The 27,205-nt window shown below is 36.3% G+C and overlaps 1 protein-coding gene across 1 annotated transcript; it reads right to left on the bottom strand.

The window, feature by feature from the left end:
* Positions 1 to 556: 556 nt before the first annotated feature.
* On the bottom strand, positions 557 to 19,625 carry EIF3M (eukaryotic translation initiation factor 3 subunit M). The gene is made up of 11 exons (XM_019738517.2): positions 19,481 to 19,625; positions 16,825 to 16,957; positions 15,731 to 15,869; positions 15,361 to 15,484; positions 15,112 to 15,206; positions 8,592 to 8,675; positions 7,379 to 7,478; positions 6,729 to 6,810; positions 2,212 to 2,355; positions 1,205 to 1,265; positions 557 to 753 (listed from the first exon to the last, which is right to left on the bottom strand). Exons 1-11 carry the CDS (start codon positions 19,520 to 19,522, stop codon positions 633 to 635), a joined length of 1,125 nt encoding a protein of 374 aa, XP_019594076.1. The 5' UTR covers positions 19,523 to 19,625; the 3' UTR covers positions 557 to 632.
* Positions 19,626 to 27,205: the final 7,580 nt, after the last annotated feature.

The raw sequence follows: 27,205 nt of genomic DNA, 5'->3' as shown, positions 1-27,205 counted from the left end.
TCCTAGGTGAAAGCAAAACCTCTGAAATCAAATCTACAAAGCCATTTTCAGGCAATCAAGGTTAAAGACACTACTGATTTAACTGTGTCTTTTACTTGTGAAGATGACCGGCAGAGCTTGGTAACAAATCAAATAAACAAAACTGAAAAGTTTCTAACCTTAGAAAATGACTACCAATCTAAAAAAAGAAAAGCAGAAAAGATGCTGGAAAAAACAACAGATTAAAATAATGCTTTCAATGGTGAACCGAAATACTGATGTGGTTTTGACTACAGCAAAATGACTGTTACATCTAAAGCTTTACAGATGTACTCATTTTTCCAATTTTTTCTGATGTGATAAAATTGTATTACTGTTTTCATTCAGCAAATGCTGCATTTAAGATAGCAAAGGCTGCTTAGCATCCAATTCCCATACCCTTTTATCAGAGTTCTTGTTGCACCTTCAAAACCCTGCCTTACAAAACACAACTTACGTATCACATAAGATAGACACAGTGACCCTTTGAAGATTGTGATTTCTTTTGAATTTGAGACAATAAATGTTCAGACTATAGTCATATTTCAGCTTATAACATTTTACTATGATTTTGATATTTTTCCCAAAAAGAACAAAATTTATAGTTTAAAAATTCAGGTATCAGAAAGACTCAAAAGGCTGTTTTTCACTTTGTTCAAGTTTTGTTTCCAGGCATTAAGTGTGTCATACAGTTGTTGCCATTGCTGTTTTCCAAATGTCCGATGTGTGCTATGACTAAAAATTAAAAAATTAAAAGTCATTAGTCAACCTTTTATTCTCTATTATTTTACAATACTACACTCTTGTATCTAGTTAAAAGTAAGGTTAAATATACATTAAAAAATGTAATTCAGAATTTTAAGAGCAATTATAAGCTTATTCTTAAAAAATCTTTACCATATTGATCCTGAACCTTCTGTTTTCCTGAACTACATAAACCAGACACAAGTCATTAGTATTCTAGCCAATGCTGAGCCATTAAATGAAATGTTCTGGAAAATAGGGCTCTTTCATTAAATAAGCTAATCACATTCAGTCTGAACTTTAATAAAATTATGATAAATAGCAGCTATTTAACTACAGTCAACTGATAAGAACACCACCTTGGTTCTCTAAACATTCAAGTGAAATAATCAGAACAAACTAAATTGTTCTACAAAATGCTGCAAAGTATTAAGTGTCTTACCTGACAACTACTTTTCTCTGAGTCTGATCAATTTTGCAGTAGACCATTTTTGTTTTCACTGCTGAAAAAAGATGTTTTACACAACGTTATATGGAAAATTCCCAAGAAAAAGAGCCCAAGGTATGAAACTGACCAAGTAAACCATAAAACTAGTTTTCCAACATGATTTTACAAACTGGCTCTTTGAATCTAATAACAAGCACAGCAATATGATGCAACCAAGAGGAAGGTCATGCATTTGTCCTATGGTTGCTAGGCCGATGTATATTAAACATCACACACGGTTTTCATTAAGAATTCTAAGTGTTCTCCCCTATAACCACCTATGGGGGAAAAACTTGATTATCTAGTAAGGTATTTCTTTATAGGTATGTCTAAGACTTAGCACATTAGAAAGAAACCATGTCAACAGTTCTGTTCATTTTATTAGTGTCAACGGTACAACACCCCCCCACACTTTCAAACTTAAAAGGCTCAGAAAAAACTCCTGATTAACAATTAAATCACTTTATAACACCATTGTTGGGGAAGAGGGTCCTTTTTCTAGGCCAATCATAAAAAGTTGTCAGTGATTAACATTTGTAGATGATTTATGTGCCAGGTGCACTGGGCTTGAGTACTTTACCTGCATTACCTCATTTAATCCTCACAACCACGAATTACAATACTATATACTATATTCCTCTTTCATAGAGGAAGACCTGGTCTGAAACCAGGTCTGGTACTAAAATCTAGGTACTTGACCACTGCGGTATACTGCCTAAAGGCCTTTGTTTTATATGACTTCAAGGGATAGAACCAACACCAAAACCCAGGTAGTAATTTACATTTCCAGTGAATTTTCACTCTACTACAAATATAATCTGCCAATCTAGTAAACATACACATTTGCTATAAAAGAACCTAGCTTTGTTAGCATGAGGCTCAGCTTCAAGGTTAAAAATCTTATATTCCCTGGGGTAAAGGACAAATTCTAGAAACAAATGAAAGTGTTCTAATTGCCTTACCATCAATAACAAATGCTTCAACATCATCAGCTCCAACCTGAAGTTCTTGTTGCATTGTATCAAAAGAAATTTCTTTATTTTCCACTGCCATTCCCATAAAAGTAAGTAGTCTCATTTTTGCCATATTCTGTTCATGTAACAGCCCTGAGTAACACAAGAATGAAGTTTGGTAAGTATCCATACTAATAAAAGACCTACACGATTACAACTCTTGTATTAAATTGTGGAAGTCACTGTGTTTGATCACTAACCATATTTCCACGAAAATAAGACCTCGCCAGACAATCAGCTCTAATGCCTCTTTTGGAGCAAAAATTAGTTTTAGACCCAGTCTTATTTTACTATAATTTTACTTATTTTACTATAAGCCCGGGTCTAATACTAAGTTTTGCTCCAAAAGAGGTATTAGAGCTGATTGTCCAGCTAGGTCTTATTTTCGGGGAAACACTGTATATAATTTTGACAAAGCTTATATTTGCAAACCATAAAGTGACCCCATAATTATGAGTATTTAAAATTATTTTTCTAGAACTACATCTCTTTATTACGATAGTTCCACTAGTGATTTGTTCTGCTTTACCAGTAAACATGGAGTTTTAAAATATTTTCACACACATTCAGTTATGAAAACATTCCATTTCCCTTTAGGTCACTTTGGATTTAACACTTTAAAAGTCAAAACTGTAAAAGTGTGCTTTCACTTAACATTAACAAGCTAAAACGATTAGTACTAGATAAAACAGTTCCATTAATAGTGATACTTGTTCTTTATAAGGAAAAAGCAGAAAACTATACAAATAATTTAAATTTTGCCTTATAATTTATAATGCAACATGCTGTTATAATTACTCGTATCAAACAATCGTTAGACCTAAAAGGAAACTTAACAAATTACCTAGTCCTGATCCTTTCACTTTAAAAAACAATAAAACTGAGGAGCAAAAAGAGATTTAAATGACTTACTTATAGTCACAGAGTGGCTGTACTAGGCCTAGAAAACAGGTTCATTTATAAATGACTAGAATACAAATATTTACAAATTCTGAATATCCATACGTTTACCTGTTTCTAAATAGAAGCTGAATTATAACACATACATACTTGATTTGATGCTAATTATTACAAAAACAAGTTTCTAAAATTAATTTAGAATTCCATGTTCCTTTTCTCTGAACTTTCAAATTATGTAAACTCAGTAAATGATCTCCATCATTGCCCTCTAATAATTAAGAGCCTCAAGTGTGTATTGTTAAAATTCTAAGCACTATAAATAAATTTGAAATGTGTAACATTCATATATTAGCAGAAGACTAGGGAAGCCCATTAATATAGCACATAACAGTCTGTTAATTAGCTGTAATTATGATGCAGACTTTCTATTTGGCACAGATTCAACAAAAACATGATCATCATAACTCAAATGAATGAGGTACCCAAATAAGTACTGCTAACCAGGTTTAATGGAAATCTACAAGCATCAAAAAAAAAAAAAAATCAATTAGTGCACATTAACCCTAATTAACAAATGAAAATTAGATGCCGATTAACTTTCTGAAGCAAGATGGTAGCAACTGGATAACACCTGATTAAATGTGGACATGTTAGGGCAATTCAGCTGACACAAGATAATGCTTCTGTTGGCCCAAGTTGTCACTGTTAATAAAACAAACTGTTGCCACCTGTGGAATCTATACATTTATAACCAGATTTTCAGCTGTAATAAATGTCTAATAATATGTCTTAAATAAAATATACACATTTAGTAAGATGTTTTCCCCAAAGCACCTTTTACAAATTCCTAATAAAAGACTGCTAAATTTGCATAGATGTTCAAGAGGCAAAAATAGAGAATTTGATTTCCTGTTGGCACAATAAATTAGAAATGTTTTTTCCTATCAGACAACAAATACTAAAGATTTTTCTCAGTATTTGTAAATACAAGAAAATTCCTTAACATTCCCAGTTCTATGGGCATATACAATTCTCTTTTTATATGGTAAAATGATAGAAACTCTTCAAGTTTCCAAGATATACTTAAAAATCTTCTTGAAATAAAATTTATTGTACTACTGTGTTTCCCTGAAAATAAGACTGGGTCTAATATTAATTTTTGCTCCATTAGGGCTCATTTTCATGGGATGTCTTATTTTTTCATGTACAACAATCTACATTTATTCAGTTACGGTCATGTCATCTTCTTCTGGAACATCGTCATAACGTACTAAATGCATCTTTCCGGCTGACGATCTTAACTGGGGCTTATTTTCGGGGAAATATGGTACTACTCTGTGCAGTTACATGCTTACCGTAAATCAAAAAACTTCTAGAATAAATTATGTAGACAAAATTATATGGTCTATAATACATGGGGAAATCTGCACTTAAAAACATTTCAAATTGATGTTTATAGCCACTACTTCTAAACAAATAAACTTAAAGCCTTTTAGGACTCTTGTTCTCAAAATCAAGCTATTAAGCCAGTGAAGTATGAGTTAAAGACTTGTAGGAAGCCGTGCTTTGCTTCATGAAAGTAGAATATTACCTTCAAAGAGGAAGTCACAGTGTACTGTGTCATATTTCAATTTTAAAGTTATAAAAAAAAAATCTAATTTTATGGAAACATTTATTCATTACTAATATGTCAAAACCTTAATGCAGTAATAAAAAAATGTGCATCATTGAGCAATTTCTGCATTGTCACTGACCCCTGCCTTAAAATGCTGCAATATAGAAAACGTAATTTTAATGCATGCAATAGCTTATGAACCAGTGCTCCTTTGAAACAGTCAATTACACATCAATGGGGGAGTGTCAAAGTGTTAATTACTACTCCTTTTTCCTTGGTGCGTAAATAAAGAGGTTGCTGACATTAACATTCCATCACATAGCTTCATGCCACAAAACAAATTAACTGGGACAGAATGTGATCTTCTGGGTCTAGTGCACCTGGCAAAGCATTCTACACAAACACACTTGCACCTACTTTATCTTCATATATTTCAAATGCCTTATTATGTTCAGAATAATTCAATCTTCCCCAATTCCAAGGGCTGCACAAAATTTTCAAGTGACAGGAATTAATGATTACTAAATTGAGGACTAATAGTAAAATCAAAGCAGATTATAAATATTCTTTATCTACATCTCAAAAAACCAGGAAGCCTAACAATTCAATTTTACTACGGAAAATATAACCTCTAATGTATTTTGATTGCCTAACAGGAAAACAAAGCACCTTAGTTTCATACCTCACTTCACTCAAAAACCTGGTAGTTTTATAACAATTTAAACCGGTTCAACTATAGATTTTCTAAGTTTTCTCTTTGTAATTTTAGCATATTAGATGTACTCTAGAAGGAAAATACTGTTTGTGGAGTTTGCCCAACGAGGCTGAGTAAGATCAATTCAATTTGGTAAACATTTACTAAGCTCTGATGCTCTAGATCAGGGGTGACCAAACTGTTTTCAACGTTTTTTACCAAGGGCCATCTGCGGTAAAATACACAAACAGCCGGGCCACTCACTCGAGGTGAAGTATGTATTGCCGCTCCTGGTTTATTTAAGTAAACTAAATGTATTTTTGGAATTTGCTGTGGGCCAATTAAAAATGGACTGCGGACTGCAGTTGGCCCGCGGGCCACAGTTTTGACACCCCTGCTCTAGATAGAAAACTCAGAGACAAAAATCATAAAACTAAGACTTAGCTGTCTTCAACGAACTGTAGTTAGGCAAGTTTCTCCTATCATGTAAAATCACCACAACTGCATTTCTAATTCTATCTACAGCTTCACTCAGATCTGCTTAGCAATACCATATATTAATACTTCTATAATTTGTTAACTATGCACCAAGCATAAAATATATTATATTTGAGGGGAAAAAACTATTTGTTACAATTATGTGACTATAGCTTTTTAAAAAACACCAAAAATATAAATCACAATGCATATGAATAAAGAATAAGGTCTTTTACAAAGAAACAATTTTATTTTAAGCAGTAATAAAGTACCTTTAATCCTATTTTGTCAGCTTTTAAGATAGGTAATTGTAAAATTATGATCAAGGTAATGGTGATGCTTCAAGTTGCTTTTCTGCTCTATTCCACATTCCAAAATTTTAAAAACAAACACATCAATAGAACTATTTAAATCCAAATCTTTTCTAAGCACTTGCCTGTAGCTAGAACTTTACCTCAGAAAAGCATGGTATACTAGTGGAAGGGCCTAAAATTCAACGAGCTCTTATGCAGAGGAGAAAACATCCAGGTTTTCTAACTCCGAGTTTCATGACCTTTCCATCACAAGTGCTTCCTCCTGTACCTCCTTGGTTTCTGATTCCCAGTTCATTCTGAGTAACATTCAGACTGTGTACCTGTTTGCTGCTATTCCATCATACACCACTGGGTAGGTTCATCTACACAGAAGACCAGAATTGTGTTTGCTGGATCTCACAGTACACAACAGCTCTAGAACATTCCCATCTCTCTACCCCTCCAAAGAATAAACCCCAGAACTTACCAAGTGAATCAATGAAGTCTTTATTATTCTGATAAAACTTGACGTATGATGCCAATTTAGCACTCACAAAAATGGTTAAAAGCTATAGAGACAATAAAGATACAATATTCAATATGGAAGCAAGATTTACATTTCCTCACATTTCTTTCAGTGCAGAAATTTCAATATGGAATCAAATTACCATCTAAACCATCTGTTTAATAAAAGACTCACTTTGATGAAAGAATCGGTAAACAGGGAGCTCTAAAGATGGTGGCATAGTACAAATGGAAAATAATTCAAAATGTACTCATACTTGCATTTGAAAAGTGCATCAATGTGTTTTTAAACAATAGCTTTATCTTCCTAATTGGGGCTAACTGACACTATATACTAAAAAGAAATTTGTATTATCTAAGTTCAGAACGGCCAGGCAAGTGAGATGAAGGAAAAGGAGAAAGAATAGAACTGTGTTCAGTAGTTGGAGAAAAGCTGGTCCTAAATTTCAGTCTGTTCCCGATAGAAAAAGAATAAATAGTTTTCTTTCCAGATCTAATGGTCATGTGCATTAATACAAAGTAAAAGAGTTAATTCATACAAAGAAAGAGTTCTGCTTCAGTAAGTTAGATTTAAGAAAAAAACATTTTGCACATTAAGGATGAACTACTTACATCATGAATAAGCTCGCCTTCCAAAAACTTGACTGGTTTTAAAGTAAGAAGATGGTCAAAAAGAAATGCATTTGGATCTTTCAATGCTCGTACAATACACCTTAATTAGAAAACAAAAATGTGAGCTCAGAGTCTTGAAGTTCAGGTACACTTCACTGATTGTGCAGGATGAAAAACATAATTAAGCAAAATATCTAAGAGTTCAATATACACAGCATTAAGCTGTAAGACTGGGGTTAAAACAGGACAAAACCTACCCTGTTTCCCCGAAAATAAGACCTAACCAGACAATCAGCTCTACTGCATCTTTGGGAGCAAAAATTAATATAAGACCCAGTCTTATATAATATAGTAAAATAAGACTGGGTCGTATATTAATTTTTGCTCCCAAAGATGCAGTAGAGGTGATTGTCCGGCTAGGTCATATTTTCTGGGAAACATGGTATTTATCAAGTACATCTGTTTTAACAAAATACCAAAATAGCGGGAGAGAAAGTATTACCAAAGTAATCAAAGAATAAAGAAAATGGCAGCAGCTACCCTACCACATGCTAGACAATAAGGCAAATGCTTTACCTTCATTAAATCATTCACTACACCTTGAGAGACGGGTAGTCTTCTCATGCCCATTTCGTGAATGACAAAACAAGCTCCTGAAGGAACTGGCCAGTAGTACTAATTACAAGGTGGAGTATGTTAATGCCGCAGTCTTACCTCTGTCAAAGGTCTTCTGCACTAACTGCCCTTTCTACCAACACCTATTACAGGACCTTGTGAAGCAATAACCCTATGCAGAAGTTACCATAATTTGTTTCACAGATTTAAAACACTGATTCTGTTCTTATCACTATTTAGCAGACTCAGAACTGTTTGTAGCCATTATTATTTGGAATGGGCTGATTTTTAGCAAACCACCAACTTTTCCTCATCTACACACGTTAGTATCAAGGTAAAACCAATTTAAGATTAGGTACTATTTTTCAGATTGGGATTTTCATCCCCATACCAGCAGTACCCCACAGCAAACACCACATTTCTATGGTTCTTCCAATAACAAATCTTGAATTTTAGTATTCCATTGGAATCACCTGAGCACACAGTACCAAATGGCTTTGGATCACTGGTGGATGCAAACATGATCTCAGTTGTGTGACTGAATAGTAGTAGCTCACCTCTAAGATGCTGAGAACCATCATTAGAACAATGTGTTTACCTGTGGGCATCAACTCGAGCCTGGGAAGCATTGTCCTCCGTGTAACTTCCTAGCAATTCGACCATAACTTTTGAAGCGGCATCACTAAAAGGAAATACTGCTTTAAGAATTTATTGCCATTCATTCATTCAGAAATATTTAGTAAGTGCTAAGTACCGTGCTGATGGTATATACAATGGTGACCAAGAGAGACAAGGCCCCTCTATCCGGGAAAGTCATGGAACTTTCCTTCCAGTAAGAAAGACAGACAACTAAGAAAAAATAACAACTAACAAGAACATGCCGTGAAGGAAATAAATAGTATTGTAATAAAGTAACAAGCAGAGGCAGGACAGAGGACTACTTTACATAGAATAAGCAGGTAAAGTCTCTCTGAAAAAACGAAAAAACGACATATAAACTGAGATCTAAAGGTTATAAAATAATTGGCTATAAAAAGTGCTCGAAGTGGAAGGCAGAGGCAGGGGTGGAGGGAGGTGGGTTAGATGACTTTCCAGGCAGAGGGGAGACCAAGTCCAAAGGTCCAAGTGGGAAAAAGTTTGTGTCCTAGAAACTAAGGACAGTATAGTATGGCTGAAGTTGAGCCAACGCTTAATATTTAGATAACTCTACTAAACATAGTCTTTTAATCAAATTATCCTTAAAATTATGCAGATGATCAATTTTAACTGCAGTGAAAAGTACAAATTAAATGCATTCATTCAATTTGAACTCTTAAAAAATATTTATCTTCACCCTTCATTTCTTCCTTTAAGCTGATGAATCTTCAGCCAGTTATAAAGTTTTATTAAGTAGAAAAGGTTTTTTTTTTTCTTTTTCATTTTATAAAAACACTCCCCCTCACCCACACACATGGATTCAACCTGGGTATAATCAGGAAGAGCTGTATGATTTATTTTAAAAAGTTAAATGGTATTCTAAAACTTCCTACAAAACTAAGATTTATTAAAAAATATAAATATAATTGTAGGACTGGTTAAGTGGTAACCAGCATCTTAAATATAGTGATATAACTATAAGAATTCAAAGAAAAATTTTAAGAAAAACTTTGACTCATTGTTCATTCTTGTGCCACACTGTAAGCACAGGTATTTTCCAGTTTTAGCAGCGACAGTGTACTTTAATCTACTACATCTTAGCTACACAAGTCTGAATTCACAAAGATCAGATGAAATAATCCATTTCAAGTACATAGTATCTGACATATAACATCAAAACAATGCTAAACAATTCACATTCAACAACCACCAATACATACAAATAAAATCATAAAAGTACACCCATGAATATAAGCATTCTTACTAAAAGGGCAAGGCAAATCTTAGAATTCTATTTAGAAGAAAAAAGAAAAAAAAAATCATTTTGTGTACTAGGCAGAAACCAAATCTTAAAATTTACATCAACAGCATGAAAGAAATTTAGTGTTTAACCATCCTTTTCTACCCCTAATTGTGGGTAGCATTCATCCATTTTGGGCCCTTTACATTCTAAACACTTTGGGAATACAATGGTTGACAGACAAGGTTCCTAGCCTTCAATGAGGCAACAACCTGACAAACCTTTCAACAAAGAGTGTTAAGAGCTACGATAAAAGTAGAGGGTGCTGTAGTGGGAGGGACCTAACCTACTGCAGGACGAGTGTTTCAGACACAGAACCGAAGTTGAGTGTGGTTCTACACCAAGGGTAGGCAAACTTTCTGTGAAGGGCCCAACAGTAAATATTTTAGGCCTTGCAGGCCTGATGGTCTTTGCTGCAACTACTCAAGTCTTGGCAAAAACAGCCAGACAACACATGAGTATGGCTATGTTCCAATAAAATTTGATGGACACTGAAATTTGAATTCCATATAATGTTCATATGTCATGAAATATTAGTCTCCCTTAGATGTTTTTTCCTCAAACATTTAAAAATGCGATAACAATTCTTAGTTTGTAGGCCACACAAAAACAGGTGCCTGCTCCCTGGTCAAGACTGGGAGAGCAGGGTGCTTTTGTAACTGACACAAGTTCACTATGTTTAGGGTGTGCTGACCACGAGGAAGGGCGTAGGTTGGTGTGTGAGAGAGCAAGAGGGAAGGGAAGGAATACCCCCATAAACAAAGTTTTTGTAGTCTGTCACTGCACCACACAAAATTGGGAAGCTCACACTTCAGCAGTGGGTAGGAGCCCAGGCCAGAAAGGACTTACATGCCATACTAAGAATTTTGTACTGCATCCTAAAGAAAATGCAAACCTAAGAATGATATACTGAAATACTTGTTTTACAAAATCATTGTGGTTGGAGAGTGAAGAGAATAAAAATATCGCTTCTAGATATCTTGTTTAGGAACAGAGACTAATTTAGAGGGAGAAAATGATATATTCATTGTGGCCATACTGAGTTTGAGGTACCTATGGGCCACATCCAAATGAAAACAGGTAGAAACAGGTAAAAAGCGGTTGGACATAAAAATCAAAAGCTCACAAAAGCAGCCTTAGAGACATGGGTTTTCGTTCAGTAGATGACAGAAGCCATAGGAATAGATGAGATAACCTACGCAGAAGGAGTAGGGTGAGAAAAAGACCATAGGCCAAAATCTTGAGTAACACCAGCATTTAAAGGAATAGAGAAAGTACAAATGAAGCCCAAACTCAGAAGGAAGGAAATAAAACTTAAGAGTAGAAATAAATGAAATGGAGAACAAAAAGACAATAGAAAAAAATTAATGAAACAAAGAGCTAGTTCTTTGAAAAGATAAATCCCCCAAAAAACAAAAGTCTAGGAGAAGATGGCTTCACTGGTGAATTCTACCAAACATTCTAAGATTTAATATCTGTTCTTCACAAACGTTTCCAAAAAATTGAAGACGAGGGAATACTTTCTAACTCATTTTCCAAGGTCAACATTACCCTGATACCAAAACCAGGCAAGGACAATACAAAAAACAAAATTATAGGCCAATATCTCTGACAAACATAGATGCAAAAATCCTAAACACTAGCAAATTAAACACAATACATTAAAAGGATCATACATCATGATCAAGTGGGGTTCATTCCAGGGATGCAAGGATGGTTCAACACCCGCAAATCAACCAATGTGATACAGCGCATTAATAAAATAAAAGATGAAAATCACATGATTATAACAACAGATGAAGAAAAAGCATCTGACAAGACACAACATCCAGTTATGATTAAAACACTCAATTAAATGGGTATACATAATAAAGGCCATGTATAACAAACCCTCAGCTAATATCACACTCAGTAGTGAAAACTGAAAGCTTTTCCTCTAAGATCAGGGACAAAACAAGGATGCCCAGTTACCACTGTTATTCAACACAGCACAGGAAGTCCTCGCCAAAGCAATCAGGCAAGAGGAGAAGTAAAAGGCATCCAAACTGGGAATGAAGTAAAACTGTCACAATTTGCAGATGACATGATTCATGACTCCACCAAAAGACTATTAGAAACAATAAATACAGGAAAGTTGCAGGATACAAAGTCAATATATAAAAATCCATTGTATTCTTACATACTAACAATGAAATACCAGAAAGAGAAATGAAAAAAAAAATCCCATTTACCATTGCAACAAAGAAAAAATACCTAGTTATAAACTTAACAAAGGAAGTGAAGCACCTGTACATGAAAACTACAAGACACTTTTCAAAGCAACTGAAGAATACACAAAGAAATGGAATATACATTTAATGAAATCCCCATCAAAATCCCAATGGTATTTTTTCACAGAACTAGAACAAAAAAATCTTCAGATTTCTACAGAACCACCAAAGACCCCAAATAGCCCAAACAATCCTGAGGCAAAAGAACAAAGCTGCAGATATCACTGACTTTAAACTCTACTACAAAGCTACAATAATCAAAACAGTATGGTATTAGCAGCAGACACAGACTAAGGGAACAGAATTGAGAGCCCAGAAATAAAACACACACGTATACATTTCTTCCATGAATGGTGCTAGGAAACTGAAAAGCCACATGCAAAAGAATGAAACTAGACTGCTGACACCATACACAAAAATTAACTCAAAATGAATCAAAGAATTGAATATAAGACCTGAAACAATAAAATACATAAAAGAAAACACAGACACTAAACTTACGGAATTTGGTCTCAGAAGCGTTTTTGTGAACTTGACCCCAAAGGCAAGGGAAGTAAAAGCAAAATTAAATGAATAGGACTACGTCAAAGAACTCACACAAATCAACAACAACAAAAAAACAATCCGATTACAAAATGGGCAGTGGACCTGAACAGACACTTTTTCAAGGAAGACATACAGATGGCCAACAGATACATGAAAAGATGCTCAACATCACTAGTTATAAGGGAAATGCACATCAAAACCACAATGAGATACCACTTCGCAACCGTTAGAGTGGCTATTAAGAAATAACAAGTGCTGGAGAGGATGTGAAGAGAGAAACCTCACACACTGTTGGTGGGAATATAAATTGGCACAACCACTATGGAAAACAGTATGGAGGTTCCTCAAATTAAGAACAGTACTATATGACCCAGCAATCCCTCTTCTGGGTATCTACCCCAAAAATATGAAAACACTTATTTGCATCCCTATGTTTATCGCAGCATAATTCACAGTAGCCATACATGGAAACCTAAGTGCCATTCAATGGATGAATGGATAAAGAAGACATGGTACATATATACAATGGAATACTACTAAGCTATAAAAAAATGAAACACTGCCATTTGCAACAATGGAGTGGATCTTAAGAGTATTACACTAAGTGAAATAAGACAAAAAGGAAAAGAACCGTATATCACTCACCTATGGGATATAAAAGAAAAAGCAATAAAAGAACATACAAAACAAACAAAAAACCAAACTCAGATACAGACAACAGAATGGTGGTTATCAGAAGGGAAGGGTGGGGGGAGGACGAAGAGGGTAAATGGAGTCAATACATGGTGACAGGAGACTAGACTTCAGGTGGTGAGCACACAAGATTATGCAGGTATTATACAGTTGTAAACCTGAAATGCATGTTATTATCCAGTGTTACCCAATAAATAATTTTTTTTTTTTTTAAAGTGATCATCTATGACAATGCTGCAGATATTTTCTAATGTTAACGTTAGGGTATGTCCAGTAGAGCACAGATGCATACTGAGTCCTATCTCAATTTCTCTGATAATTAGCTTTGGAATTCTTTAGAACATTACTTTAGTTACTTCCTTATTACATATAACAGACTGAAGACCTAGTAAACAGCAATTAGAGAAATTATCCAATGAGTTGTAGTCATCTGTGATAGCACTAGATAGAGGGGAACCTAACAGTCATTTTAAATTCCTACATCAGAAAAAAGACTAAGTGCTTAAAGGTGAGCTTGAAAAAATGAAAACGATAGTGACAGGAATAATACCCAACATTTACTAAGTGCTTTCTCAATAACGAAGCCAGTTTTAAGAACTTTGTGTATATTATCTTGTTTAATCTTTCTGACAACCCTTTGAGCTAAGTACTACTATTATTTCCACTTTGAAGTTGGAAACTGGAGTAGAGAGATGAAAATTTATGTAAGATCATATACAAGCAGGAAAGCCAAGATTTGAATCCCAGTAGTCTGACTCCACAGTCTGTTTATTTAAAGTGTGGATGAAAATATGGATTATTTCTCCAATAGCTTTTATGCCTCCGCACCATCTGAAAGTCTTTGTTATAAACCACTTACCTGTAACACTTTATTGACAACTGGCTGGAACAGAATGCTGCCACAAGCGTGCCAGCATGTAATAGGTAGTAACTATTACTTCAGAAAGAAATTAAGCTATTAATGCAAGATCCCCTGCTTATCGTTTATAATAAAATGTTCCAACTTTCACAACAAAAACAATTTTCTCTTAAACTGAATTTAAATTGTCTGCAAAAAATGTAATTATTTTAACATAATAGAAACACATTAACCTTGCTGATCCTCTCTAATATATTGAATACCCTACCACGGCAAGCCAGTATAAATATTGTGCAATAAAATTAACTGAAGACTAATTACTTACTGATACATAGAAGAATAAATTATTTTGGGCATGAAGTTTGCTGGGCTGGGTACAAGCCCTAGATTCCAAGAGGTATTCATTTCGTATGGTCTATTGAAAAGTTTCGGGCATTGTTTATATAAGAGACTGACTGTGGAAACTTTGATAGCCCCTCACCACTACTAAACAAAAGCAATAGCACTATTCTGTACCAAGACATCAAAGTACCATTAAATTAACTCAGTCTAATGTTATATACAGCTCTGGGAATAACAGTTGTACCATTTTTAGAACAAAAGCAAGTTCTGCTTTTTAAAAAGTTTAGAGATAAGGAAAAACTATTTTAAACTTTGCAGTTATCTTTAATAGGGGAAATTTACAGAAATAAATTTATAGTAACTCTGTGGAGAACAAAGTAGAGCAAAATCGCTCACCCTACTTGTATTTAAAAAACAGCCTCAACTACTTATTTTGCCTGTTAAGTTTTGTTAGTTCATTAATTCTGAATACCTTTTCTTACAATCCACAAGTGCCTCATAAAGTAGCCTTAAAAGGGTGTGTTTTTTTTCAGTGTTGAGATTCCAGTCAGAAATCCATTTTCTAACCTACGATGAGATTGACAAAAGGAGGAAGTTTAGTGACACAGCTGAACATATTTTCACAATTTAAAATACAACATTTAGAATACACACAGTTGCTATTTAGTTTAGCATAAAACTATACTTCTTATAAGCAGAACAAGTATTCCATGTAACTCACTTGATCCAGCTCAGTTGGAATATACTGGATGGCCCCACAAGATGCTGCCACTTTAATGAGGCTGCAGTATACTGTGTATCTTACAGGAGTACTCTTATCCATCCCATGGAAAAGGTTGCTTAGCCTGGTTAACAAACAGATAATAAAAACGTTATCTGCTCTCACAACAAACCTGAGACAGATACTATTAGTAACTTCACATTAGTAGGGAAGTGTGGCACAGAAAGCTTAAGTGACTTGTCCAAGGTCACACAGTTAATAAGAGCCACAGCTAACAGTCAAGTCCCAGAATTCTTGCTTTTAACCATCAAATGACTGTGACATGAAAAGAGCCTCTTGAAAACTGAGCCTCTTTCAGTTCTTAACTTACAACTGCAGTCTCAGAGATGGGCGTTCACCTTCCCGAAATTTGACCAACTTTTCACAGAGGTTTTCAATCAGAGCTTCTTGCTTATCTGGTTCCAGGATCAAGAGGAGGGAGACCACGCTGTTCATCACACTTTCAACATCTACACATGTATGGATAACACAACAGTGACATAATACTTAATGTCTCTAGTTAAGTATGTATTTCCAATGTTTAAAGACCATGAAACATAAGACACTTTAAAAAAGATGTAACCTGGCCACTGTAAAACAGTTCTAGAGGTTACTTTGCCTTCAATGGTGCGTACTATACCAAAAAAATATAGTATACATGAATTCAAACTAAACCAGCTCTATTGTATAGGCAACATTCAGAAAACAACTTGCACATTTTATTAAAGAGAAGAAAGAAGTTATTACCTAAGATTTGGTTTTCACCAGTAAAACAAAAGACTGAGTTATATACGGTTTTGGTTTTTACTAGCAAGATAATTCAATCATGTGGAAGTAATTGGTTAGGTCTTAGGCTAGGATGATTTCCGAGTTGAAGAATCAACTTTGTACATACAAGTAAAAAATTATTTAGAATTGAAAGCTGTCTACTTTCTGGCTGGGTCACTAATTTTCGAGTGTCAAAATACTAGTTATATATCAAGTTTAATCTCAAATCTTAACTAGAGATTTCAGGACTCCCAATTTCCAAAATTTCCCATTTTATTTATTTCACTAAATAGGGCATCGGCCTAATAATTAAATGGCTTTTAGATTACTTGAAAATATATCTCAGTTGCTATTAACCTAAACCTTATGGAAAATAAGTGTTTCATTTTTTTCTTCAGTTCATTCTGAAATTATCAGTATTTAGTGTGTGCAATAACACTCAAAAAACATATCTGATGTAAAAAAAAGATGTTTTCTCAAAATAGGCTTATTTCATAGGTATAACAGATTAGAATAAACTGAAAATACGTGTGAAGGTAAGATTAGAAACGATGCTTAAAAGTTTTAAGGTCTGAAACAAACAAACATAATTCACAAGAAAGTTTAAAAAGTAGGTCCTTTATAATTAGTAAGAAATATAAAAAATTAAAAACAAACCTTTATCATCTTCCTTCAGACATACATCACAGGCTTCAATAATGTGAGCTAAATCTACATGAAGTCCACCTTCTGCGTTCTCTTCTGAAATTTCAGCTCCTTTAGATTTCAGATAAGCTCGAAGCTCAGCAGCCTGTTGAATCAAACAAGGTGGTTGGTCACATATCAATAAAACTATGAATGACAAAACACAAGATCTCAAAACATCCTGTTCGATTTCTGAAAAAATAAAATGTACATTCTGTATTTAACAACTTTAAATTATATTCAAGTGCCTCTTCCCTACTTCATCCATCATCAGAGCCCCACAGGTTTTCCTCAACAACTCCCAGGGGCTATTCAGACCCACTGTGGCTCACATGGATCATCTTCAGAATTTCTCCCATATCATCCATATCCTGCTGGACTTTCAGGATATAGCAAAAACCTTTCTAATATAACCCAAAGCTTTTTTTTAGGGGGAGGGTGGTATGACTTGGTAAATTCAATTTGTTTTAAAGAAACGAAATTATATTGCTCTCAGGTATACAAAACACAGCTACTTAAAAAGTTAGACATTACCTTGGTAAGACGGTAATCAATCATATGTTAAATAAATGTTTGAGAACCTGAGCTAAGCTTTTGGAGAAAGATAAAAAGATGCCTTTGAATGTTGCCTTCAATAAAATATTTGTATCAAATTGGATCTACTATGTAATTAATCTTTTAAAATTCAAAATGCACATCTGGATCAGAAATCTTGTTTGGACCTATAAAAATCTAACTACAGTACCACATCCAGGTATTTATAGACATTTTCTATTCTAATGCATATATGTATTTAATAACTTGTTCTTTGAGGGCTTGGCATTTATGGAAGACAAATATGAATGCAGATGGTATTTAAAATAGTAAAATGAAGAACTGAAACAGGGAGATGTAAGGATACCATTAATAAATGCGTAGTACCACATTTTCCAAACCAACAAATATGTCTGGCTACCCAAGAACAGTGTATCTGTAGATATGATGGTGCTATCCTTTCAGATAACAACGTAGTAACTTCACGTAGGAGTTGGCATTAAAACAAGATTTCATAAAACACTGTCACCATGTCAGAGAACACAAAAATACAGCTGGAAAGTATGCTTGCTTCTCTATGAAAACATAATATTGTCCAAAAAAAGAAGGCATTTGTTCAGTTTCTGCTTTGTAGACACAAAGTGACCTTTTTCTAAGAACCAGTCAACCAACAATTTGTTTTCATCTGTCATCCTCACTGGCCACAAGTTATGGTTATGGAGCAGTACAAGACAAGGGGGAAAAAAAATGAGGATTCTGACATTTCTTAACTCTAAACAGAGAATCTGATCAAAGTTAAACTCCTGAAGCAATCACCTGTTTGCCTGTAAGGAATGGCTACTGTGTACAAGACAAGGGGGAAAAAACTGAGGATTCTGACATTTCTTAACTCTAAACAGAGAATCTGATCAAAGTTAAACTCCTGAAGCCATCACCTATTTGCCTATAAGGAATGGCTACTGTGAAACTGATGTACAAGAACAGTAACATAACCTAACGAAAAGCGACACTTTAAAATATGATCAATAACAATCACTACCAACATCTACAAATCCTTTCCTATGTTACAAAAAAAACCATTTTTCAATAACCTAATAGTCAACTGTTGATCACATGATTCCATTACCAATAACATCGTTTTTTGTTTTTTTAACTGTGATCAACTCCTTTCCTAGCCTTATTTGTTTTCCATTTTCATTTCTCCTTCTTACTCTTTAGGGCTGAGGGTCTGCATTTCTATAATGCGGGGGTGGGGGGTCGGGGTGGAATCACATCTGCAGTTCCAAAAGTTGTTAGATGGAAACCGAAATCTCCATGTTAGTGGAGCAGCAGAAAAATAAAAAATGACAACACTTACGACTTGACAGAATAGTTTTCAGTTCTGCAAAATTAACTGAGAAGACCATTTCACGTTTAGTTTAACTCCCCCCAGCTACGGTTTAACTTTTGTTATGGGGAAAATGAGAAGCATTAGCCATGCATACCAAAGAGCAGACACCAAATAGAAAATTTAAAAATATTAGGGTGATTCACCAGGTGTATGCTTCAAAGTATGAGGGAATGGACGTTCTATTTTTCAGATTACAGAGCTCTCACTCTTGCACAGTAAAAATATAAAATACGGTCTACGTACAAAATAGAGGTCACCTGTGCCTCTGTGATCCCATAATACTATTTTGATCTTGAGTACAAAATTATTTTCCCCTAGACTCCTTACGCCGTATAAATATTCGCCACCTCCCACTCCGGATATGGCTGCATTTAGGGAACGGAAGCAGACACCGTCCTATGAGTCAAAAAGTACTGTGTCGTCAGAAGTGACTCTGGCTGAAAGAGTCCCGACGTCGACCAGGAAGTCGGCCGTGGAGCCCCGGGGCTAGCGCTGGCCGGCGGCCTGATACAACTCCAGGCCGGAACGCGCATCCCAGCCTCGCGGCTCCCTCTCCCGCGTGTGGAGGCGTGAACTGCGGCTCTCAGCCCTGGAGCAAGCGCCGCGCGGGTCGGCATTCCGCCCGCCCGGCCCCGGCTCGGCCCTTCACACCCGTACGAGCTTCCCCAGCCCCGCCCTGGCGGCCCCGGTGGCCCAGGGGCACACCTGATCTTCTTCACTGATGTCGATGAAGGCCGGGACGCTCATGGTGAAAGCCGGGGCGCGACACACGTTCCACCCGCGAACCACGCCGACCAGAAAAAGGAGCTCGTACGCCCGGTGGCGCTTCACAACCGCTTCCGGGGCACCGCGCGCGGGCCTTGAGGGGCGGAGTCACCGGGACGGGCGGGGCCACGGGGGCCAATCCCACCGCGCGCTTTGGTCGTGGATGTGGGCGGGTGGGCGTGCCGGGCGGGCGTGCCTTCCGAGGCCACCTCCCTGCGTCGCCTCTCGCGGCCTTCTAGAATGGTGTCGCTGTCATTTGTGGTGCTGCCAAACTTACTCCTCACGTAGCTCACCTTCCCCCTGAAGTCTTAAGACTGCGGGGTCAATGAAAATTACTTGTGATCGGAACAGTTGTTCCGTTCTAGCCGCGCCCCCTCTGCCCTCTGCCAGTCTCTCCAGGCAGCACATCCAAGCGCTTCAAACGTTGCTCCCACCAGCCACTCGGCCCTGCCGCCCTTTGCAGGCCAACCTGGCAGTCTGGAAAGAACTTTAGGGGCCTGCATTTTTTGCTAAGCCCAATAATTTATTTTCGAGTTATAATGTAACCCATTTTTTGGCCTTTATCGAGGGACCAGCTGGCAGGCACGGTTTTCTGGGCTGGGGATAACAGTAGCTTTTAAAAGAAGCTTTCGCATGCAGCTTGCATTCCAATGGGGACACACAGGACTAAACACTGCACAGTAATTAGAAAGGCAGTCCTGGATGGCGTGTGTTTTACAGCTTGGACTCCAGAGTCTTATTCCTTGGGATGGAATCCCTGCTGCACTAATAGATGTGTGATTTGAGGCAATTGCTTAACCTCTGTGTTTCAGCTTCCTCTTGGAAAAATAAGGTTAGGTATTTACCTTACGGTGTTGTGAGGATTAAGTAAATATGTAAAGCACTAAAAAGAGGGTGAGCGCTGAATGTGTTAGCTGTTATTAAACAATTACCATATATAACTTGTTAGCTAGCACTAGGAAGACTAAAGCAGAGAAAGGTGGTGTGTGTGAGTGTGTGCAGGCCTTTAAAATGGCTCAAATGATATTGAGAGCTGAATATTGAGGAAATGGAAGTACCAAAGAAGAAACCTGCCAGAAAGCTTCTCATACAGAATAGCAAGGAAAGGAGGAGAGGAAAGTGCAAGGATGCTTCACGGCTGGATTTGAGTAAGAGAGGAGGAGAGCAATAGGAGATGAGATAGCCATGGTCAGATTATGGTCTTGAATTTTGGCTTTGACTTTTATTTTTTTTCAAATAAATTTTATTGAGGGCCCATCAGCTCCAAGTCGTTGTCCTTCAATCTAGTTGCGGAGGGCGCAGCTCAGCTCCAAGTCCAGTTGCCGTTTTCAATCTTTAGTTTCAGGGGGCACAGCACACCATCCCATGGAGGGAATTGAACCAGTTACCTTGCTGTTGAGAGCTCCCTCTCTAACCAGCTGAGCTACCCGGCCGCCCCTCTGGGGGCTCAGAGGCAGCACTAGGGTGCAGCTCACTGGCCCATGTGGGAATTGAACCGGCAACCCTGTTGGTGAGAGCTTGTGCTCTAACCAACTGAGCCATCCAGCCATCCCTGACTTTGACTCTTAATGAACTGGCAAGCCCCTGAGAGATTTTGAGTAGAAGAGCCGAGGGGATCAAATTTTATTTATTTATTTTTTGGTAATGGGTAACTCTGGTAGGTATGTTGCAAATTGACCACTTCTGTGTCTGGTTTTTTTCAACTTGCATAATGTTTTCAAAGTTGTAGAATGTGTCAGTTCTTTGTTCCTTTTTATTGCTTAATAATATTCCATCGTGACACATTTTATTTATTCATTCATTAGTGGATGCACATTTGGGTTGTTTCCATTTTCTGGCAATTATGAGTAATATTTCTATAAACATTTATGCACAAGATTTTGTGGGGAACATAGGTTTATATTTCTCTTGGGTATATACCTAGGAGTGAAATTACTGGGTTATATGGTAACTTTATGTTTAGCTTTTTGAGGAGCTACTTTCCAAAAAGGCAGCAGCTTTATTTTTAATAGACAAAAACAAGAAACAATCTAAGTGTTTGTCAACAGGTGAATGGGTAAATAAATTGTTGTGTGTGTGTCCATATCCATGTAATGGAATATTACTCTGCCGTAAAAAAGGATGAGCCATTAATACATGCAACAATATAGATGAATCTCAATAATTTTGCTGCATGAAGAAAGCCAGGCATATTATTTGATTCCATTTATATAAAACTCTAGAAAATAAAAACTAATTTAAAGTGGCAGCTCTGTAGATTGTTGTTGGCTAGGTGGGGGGCACTTGGCAAGGAGGGGGGAGAGGCGGGTTACAAAGGGTCACGAGGAAGCCTTTGGGGGTTATGGATATGTTCACTATCTTGATTGTGGTGATTGTGTCATGGTTGTGTCCATATATAAGATTTATCAAGTTGTACCTTAAAAATGTTCAGTTTCCTAACAGCTGTTGGGTAGGAGAACCACTCCCAGATGGGAAAAGGTGTATATTCTATATTCCTGTGTTTTATATTAATTTAAAAATTACATCTCAGGTCAAATTAATTTTTAAATGAATCAAAATATGTTTAGATTTAATTTTGTTTAAAAAATGTGTTCTGTGGGCTCTTTTTTCCTTTTTCACTAGCTTTTTGTTTTTCTTTTTCACCTGTCTCCCTTAGCTCAGACAAGTGGTATAAGAAATGTCTAATCTCCTATATATGGCATGTTCCATATATTCCCAATATTTTAGGTAAAGAAATTTGGAGCCAGTTGAAATTGGAGCAGGCCAATTTCAACTTGATCCTATACTCAAAATAAAATACAGGTCACTGTTGTGTTAAAGACAGTAGGAATTGTCATTTATACCACCACAATAGCAACCTGCTGTTATTATAGCATATGCTTTAGAATTTCTTATAAACGTACCTAGGAACTTTCAAAAAATGAATTACCAAGAAACTGAACAAGGCACCAATCTTCTGCAAGGCAATATTCTTTTAGTTGATTTTTTACCTGAAAAAATATAACCAAATATTTACAGTTCTTCTCTATTGTTTAATTTGTCTGCTTTCCCTCTAGTGCAGGGGTGTCCAAACTGCGGCCCATGGGCCAACTGTGGCCTGCAGCAAATTCCAAAAATATATTTAGTTTACTTAAATAAACCAGGTGAGGCAATACGTACTTCACCTCGAGTGAGTGGCCTGGCTCTTTGTGTATTTTACCGCATGTGGCCCTTGGTAAAAAACATTGAAAAAAGTTTGGACACCCCTGCTCTAGTGCTATCTTCTTGTTCTGTTTGATTTAAAATTCTGGAAAACCTGGATTTAGCTATATGTTTAATTATTCTATTTGCCAGGGCCATATTAATATTCTCACTTGAAATTTTATTATTGGACCAAAACTATAAATTTTTTGCAAGGAGAATGCTTTGCATGATATTGATATTTAAAATTTGTCTTCAAGTCTATATCAGGCATCTCAAAATATGGAACTATTCATCTGATAAAGGAAAGTATATTTTTATGTTATAATAGTACATGTAGTTGATTACCTAAATAGTAATGTTATATTATAGAAGGTAATCCTTCATAATGGGCATCATTTATAATAATTAATGTCATACTTTTACTTAATCAATGTTCTGTGAGCTTTGAGAAGGTGGAGATGTGTTCTACATTGCATCCCTTCACTTGTCAAGTGCCTGATGCAAAGGTAAATAAATATTTTTTATATTATATCTGTATATTTACAGATATAATATTACTTGAAATATATATTACAAGAATGATACCATAAAATTTTACTAACTAAATTGATTTTTAATAAATCTCTGATAATTGTTTTAAGTTTTAATTTTGAAACAAAAATAGATGAATGATGACAACATTCTAGAAAGACATGGAAAAAAGTTTTTTAAGAAGTGTGGTAGAGACTGCTACTTGTCAACCTGTTATCCATCCTCTTCTTTCTTAGTAGCAAAATCCTCTTTATAGTGTAGGTGTGGCAGTGTAACCTTGTACGCAACTAAATGTATGAGCCTATGACTAGGGGTAGCCAACGCAATGTAAATGGGAGTTTTGGTAGTAGCTCCTGGGAAAACTATAAAAGGAGCTGACTCAGCCTGGCAGCTCTTTTGCCCGTGCCCCTTTTTCCTTGCTGCCTAAAACATGAACTTGATGGTGGGAGTTGCAGCAACCAAACTAATACCAGGATGTGGCTTTAGAGGTGGAAGACGTCATAATGAAGAGGAAAGATGGAAGGAGCCCATATCCCTGATGACGTCAGGAAGATGTGTCAGCCCACGACTGCCTGCCTACCTCTGGACTTTCTTTTTCTTTTTCTTTTTTTTTTTTTTTTTACATAGAGAAACATAAAGCTCCATCTGGTTTAATCCACCATTATGTTGGATTTTTCTCTTATATACGGCTGAACCTAATCCAGGTTGACACAGAGAGAAAAGTTTGAAATCTAAAGTCATAATTTTGTAAGTATAATAAAAGGTTTATGCAAGTACAAGTTAACAAACTTTTGTAATGTGTATTTATGGTGGGAATCTTGGAAGCTCTCTTAGTGCTGTTGTGGTGTAATGCTGAATTTACAAGTAACTCATCTTAGGATCTCAGAGATTTATAGCTAATAATTAAATTTTATACTCGTGATGCAACATATGATTATAGTGGCTTCATAGGTGAAACAACAAATGTTTAAACCAGTTTATTGGTGGCTTACTGAAATATATTGCACCTGAGCTGTAGATTCAGCAGTAGAACAAATACTGTGCCTTAAATCTCAAACACTTTGACCATTAGAAAACATTAATCTTCCATTAGTCTTTGTAGTAAGAGAAAACCCATAAGGTTAACTTCTTCACTTCACATGACATCGCTGATTATTGAAACATTCATAAATCTGTTGAATCCAAGGAAGAAACATTCATCATTTATATTTTAAAATGACTTCATAAAGGCATGGCTATGCCAGAGGAGAAAAACTTAATGCACTAGTCAAGAGGCTTTTCAGCTGCGAATAATACAAATGCAAGAATAGTTTATGAGCTAATAATTTTATATTTTTTGAAAAAAAATCATTATTTTGAGCTCCTTATGAGCCACACAAACAGGGTTTATAATAATAATACCTCACATTATTATTATTATTATAATACCTCACAGGGGAGGTATTATTATTTAATTATTATTATTATTTAAAGATGAAACAACACAGGCTCGGAGGAATTAGCATCTTTGCCACTAGGAGACACGGGACATAGGTCAGCATGGATTCCTATTCAGGTTTGTCTCACTTAAAACTAATGCTCTTGTTTCTTCTTTTTTTGTTGTTGGTTGGTGATAATTTCATTTTTAAAATAGAATATAAATCTTTTCTTGATGTGGAATACATACTTTTAAAATAAACTTTTGTATTGAAGTATAACACGTTCAGAAAAATGCACCAATCTTAAGCATACACTTTGATGGTTTATTACAGTGAACAGACACATGTAACTATCATCCAGGTCAAAAAAAAGATCATTTGTTAGCCACTGGGGGAATGCAAATCAAAACCAAAATGAGGTAGCCTTTCACACCCACTAGAATGGTTATGATAAAAAAAGACAAACAATAACAACTATTGAGGAGGATATGGAGGATTTGGAACCCTCATCCACTGATGGTGGGAATGCTAAGTGGTGCAGTCACTTTGGAAAACAGTTTGGCTGTTTCTTAAAAGGCTAAACATAGAGTTATCATATAACCCAGCAATTCCACTCCTACGTATATATCCAAGAGAATTGAAAATATATGTCTATGCAAAAACATGGATGCAAATGTTCATAGCAGCATTATACATAACAGCCAAAAACATTAACAGCTAAATGTCCCTCCCCTGGTAACTGGATAAACAAAAGGTGGTGTATTTATATAATGGAATGTTATTTGGCAATAACAATGAATGGAGGACTGATGCATGCTATTTCATGAATGAAACTTGAAAATACTATGCTCAATGAAAGAAGCCAGAAACAACACCTATTGTATGATTTTGTTGGTGGTGAGAGGGATGGGTTTGAAGGGGGAAGAAAGAGAAGTGATGACTAAGGGTAAGACGTTTCTTTATGGAGTGATGGATGAAATATTCCCGAATTGGGATGCCGGTTGCACGACTCCATGAACATACTAAAAACCATAGAATTGTATACTTTAAATGGGTAAATTTTATGGTATGTTAATTTTATCAACAGACCTGTTTTTAAAAAGAAATAAAGGAGAGGCAGATGGGGGACAAAATGACATCTTCGTTACTGATAGAGGTAGATCATGTGGTATGGCTTTGACCTGTTAACTGATTATGCTGGGTAAACCTCAACTCCAGAATTAGGCAGATTCATCCACCTAGCCATAAGCAAGGCTAGATAGGGACGCCTCCGACTTACACCAAGGAAGAATGTAGAACTCGTGCTCCCTGTGACTAACTTACCCAAGAAAAAATTCCTCATGGGCAAGTTGTTTCCCCACTAGGTATGCAAGGAACGAAGCCGCCAGTTTACCAGCACAAAGCTGCACGCATCCATGGGAGGCCCACCCCCTAGTGGAGAATGGTGGACCTGAAATGAGCCTTGTTAGCTTTCCCACCTGTACCAATCAGAGAAATCACTCAAGTTCCCATTGGGTTAGGGGGAGATAAATATATGGAGTGACCAGAAGTGTCAAAGTGAGCACTCTGTAGAGCTCTCTTTACTTGGAAGGAAACATGAGGAATATAGATGGACCATTTCCCCCAACTCTGAACAGCAGTTCTATCTTTTTTATTTACATTGCTATTCAGATCCTTATCATCTCTTGTCCAGACTATTGGAGTCCTCTCCTATCTGTTCTCTTTACCTCCACTTTCCATTGTCTTGCCACTCATCCTCTGAGATTGAACCCAGAGAACCTGAACAACAGATGTGTTTTATTTGTCGTCCATAGCATTTAAATTTTTAAAAAATTAATTGTTGTGGCAGACACTGCTGATAACTTATCCAATACATGTTTTTCTCTTTTTTACTTCACCAACAGAACCCTTCTTTTGTTCAGGGTGGCATCACGCCCACCTAACGAATTGTTTCCAAGACTCTTGTGCAGCTGTGGTGGGATGTGACATCATTTGGCTAAGATGAAAGGAAAGTTACTATTGCAGGGCTTTCTCAAAAGTTCTTTAAATAGAAGCATACTTCACTGGCAGGAGCCTTTATCCTTTTGCTTTTTCCCTTCTTGCTACCTTGGTTGTACATAGGAAACTAGAAGTGAGGCAGCCAATTTGCAACCTTAAGGTAACAAGCTGAGGATGAATTCCACATGCCATGGGGTGGAGTAGAAAGCTGGGAGAAACGTGGTTTCTGGTTCATTTTGGAACCACCTTTTCAGCCCTGGGGAACTTACCTGTAGAGTTCTAGTTTTGTGAGGAAAATTCACCCCTTATTTGTCTAAGCCATTATATGTCAGTTTTATTTTGTTGGAGCCAACCAACCTAATAGGTTTGGTATCTGAAATGGAGTTCTTCATGTAATAGAATGTGAAATACGGTATTGACTTACTGAAAGAAGTAAGGCTTGACAACAGGGATGCAGACCCTGTAGGCTAAAAAGAGCATGAGCATTACTATGTGATGTCAAAATATTCTCCATGGAAAACTGTCTCCTTTTGTT

The sequence above is a fragment of the Rhinolophus sinicus genome, linkage group LG06, assembly GCF_036562045.2.
Source record: "Rhinolophus sinicus isolate RSC01 linkage group LG06, ASM3656204v1, whole genome shotgun sequence".
Lineage (NCBI taxonomy): Eukaryota > Metazoa > Chordata > Mammalia > Chiroptera > Rhinolophidae > Rhinolophus > Rhinolophus sinicus.
This window is presented reverse-complemented; position numbering and strand designations above follow the sequence as displayed.

What these genes read in the sequence shown, in the direction of transcription:
- EIF3M (XM_019738517.2), bottom strand. Translation starts at nt 19,522, where the DNA reads ATGAGCGTCCCGGCCTTCATCGACATCAGTGAAGAAGATCAG. An exon ending in AAGGCGAGCTTATTCATGAT is followed by an intron (nt 6,811 to 7,378) that starts GTAAGTAGTTCA and finishes TTGTCTCTATAG; the next exon opens with CTTTTAACCATTTTTGTGAG. An exon ending in TGAAGCATTTGTTATTGATG is followed by an intron (nt 1,266 to 2,211) that starts GTAAGGCAATTA and finishes ATCTTTTTTCAG; the next exon opens with CAGTGAAAACAAAAATGGTC.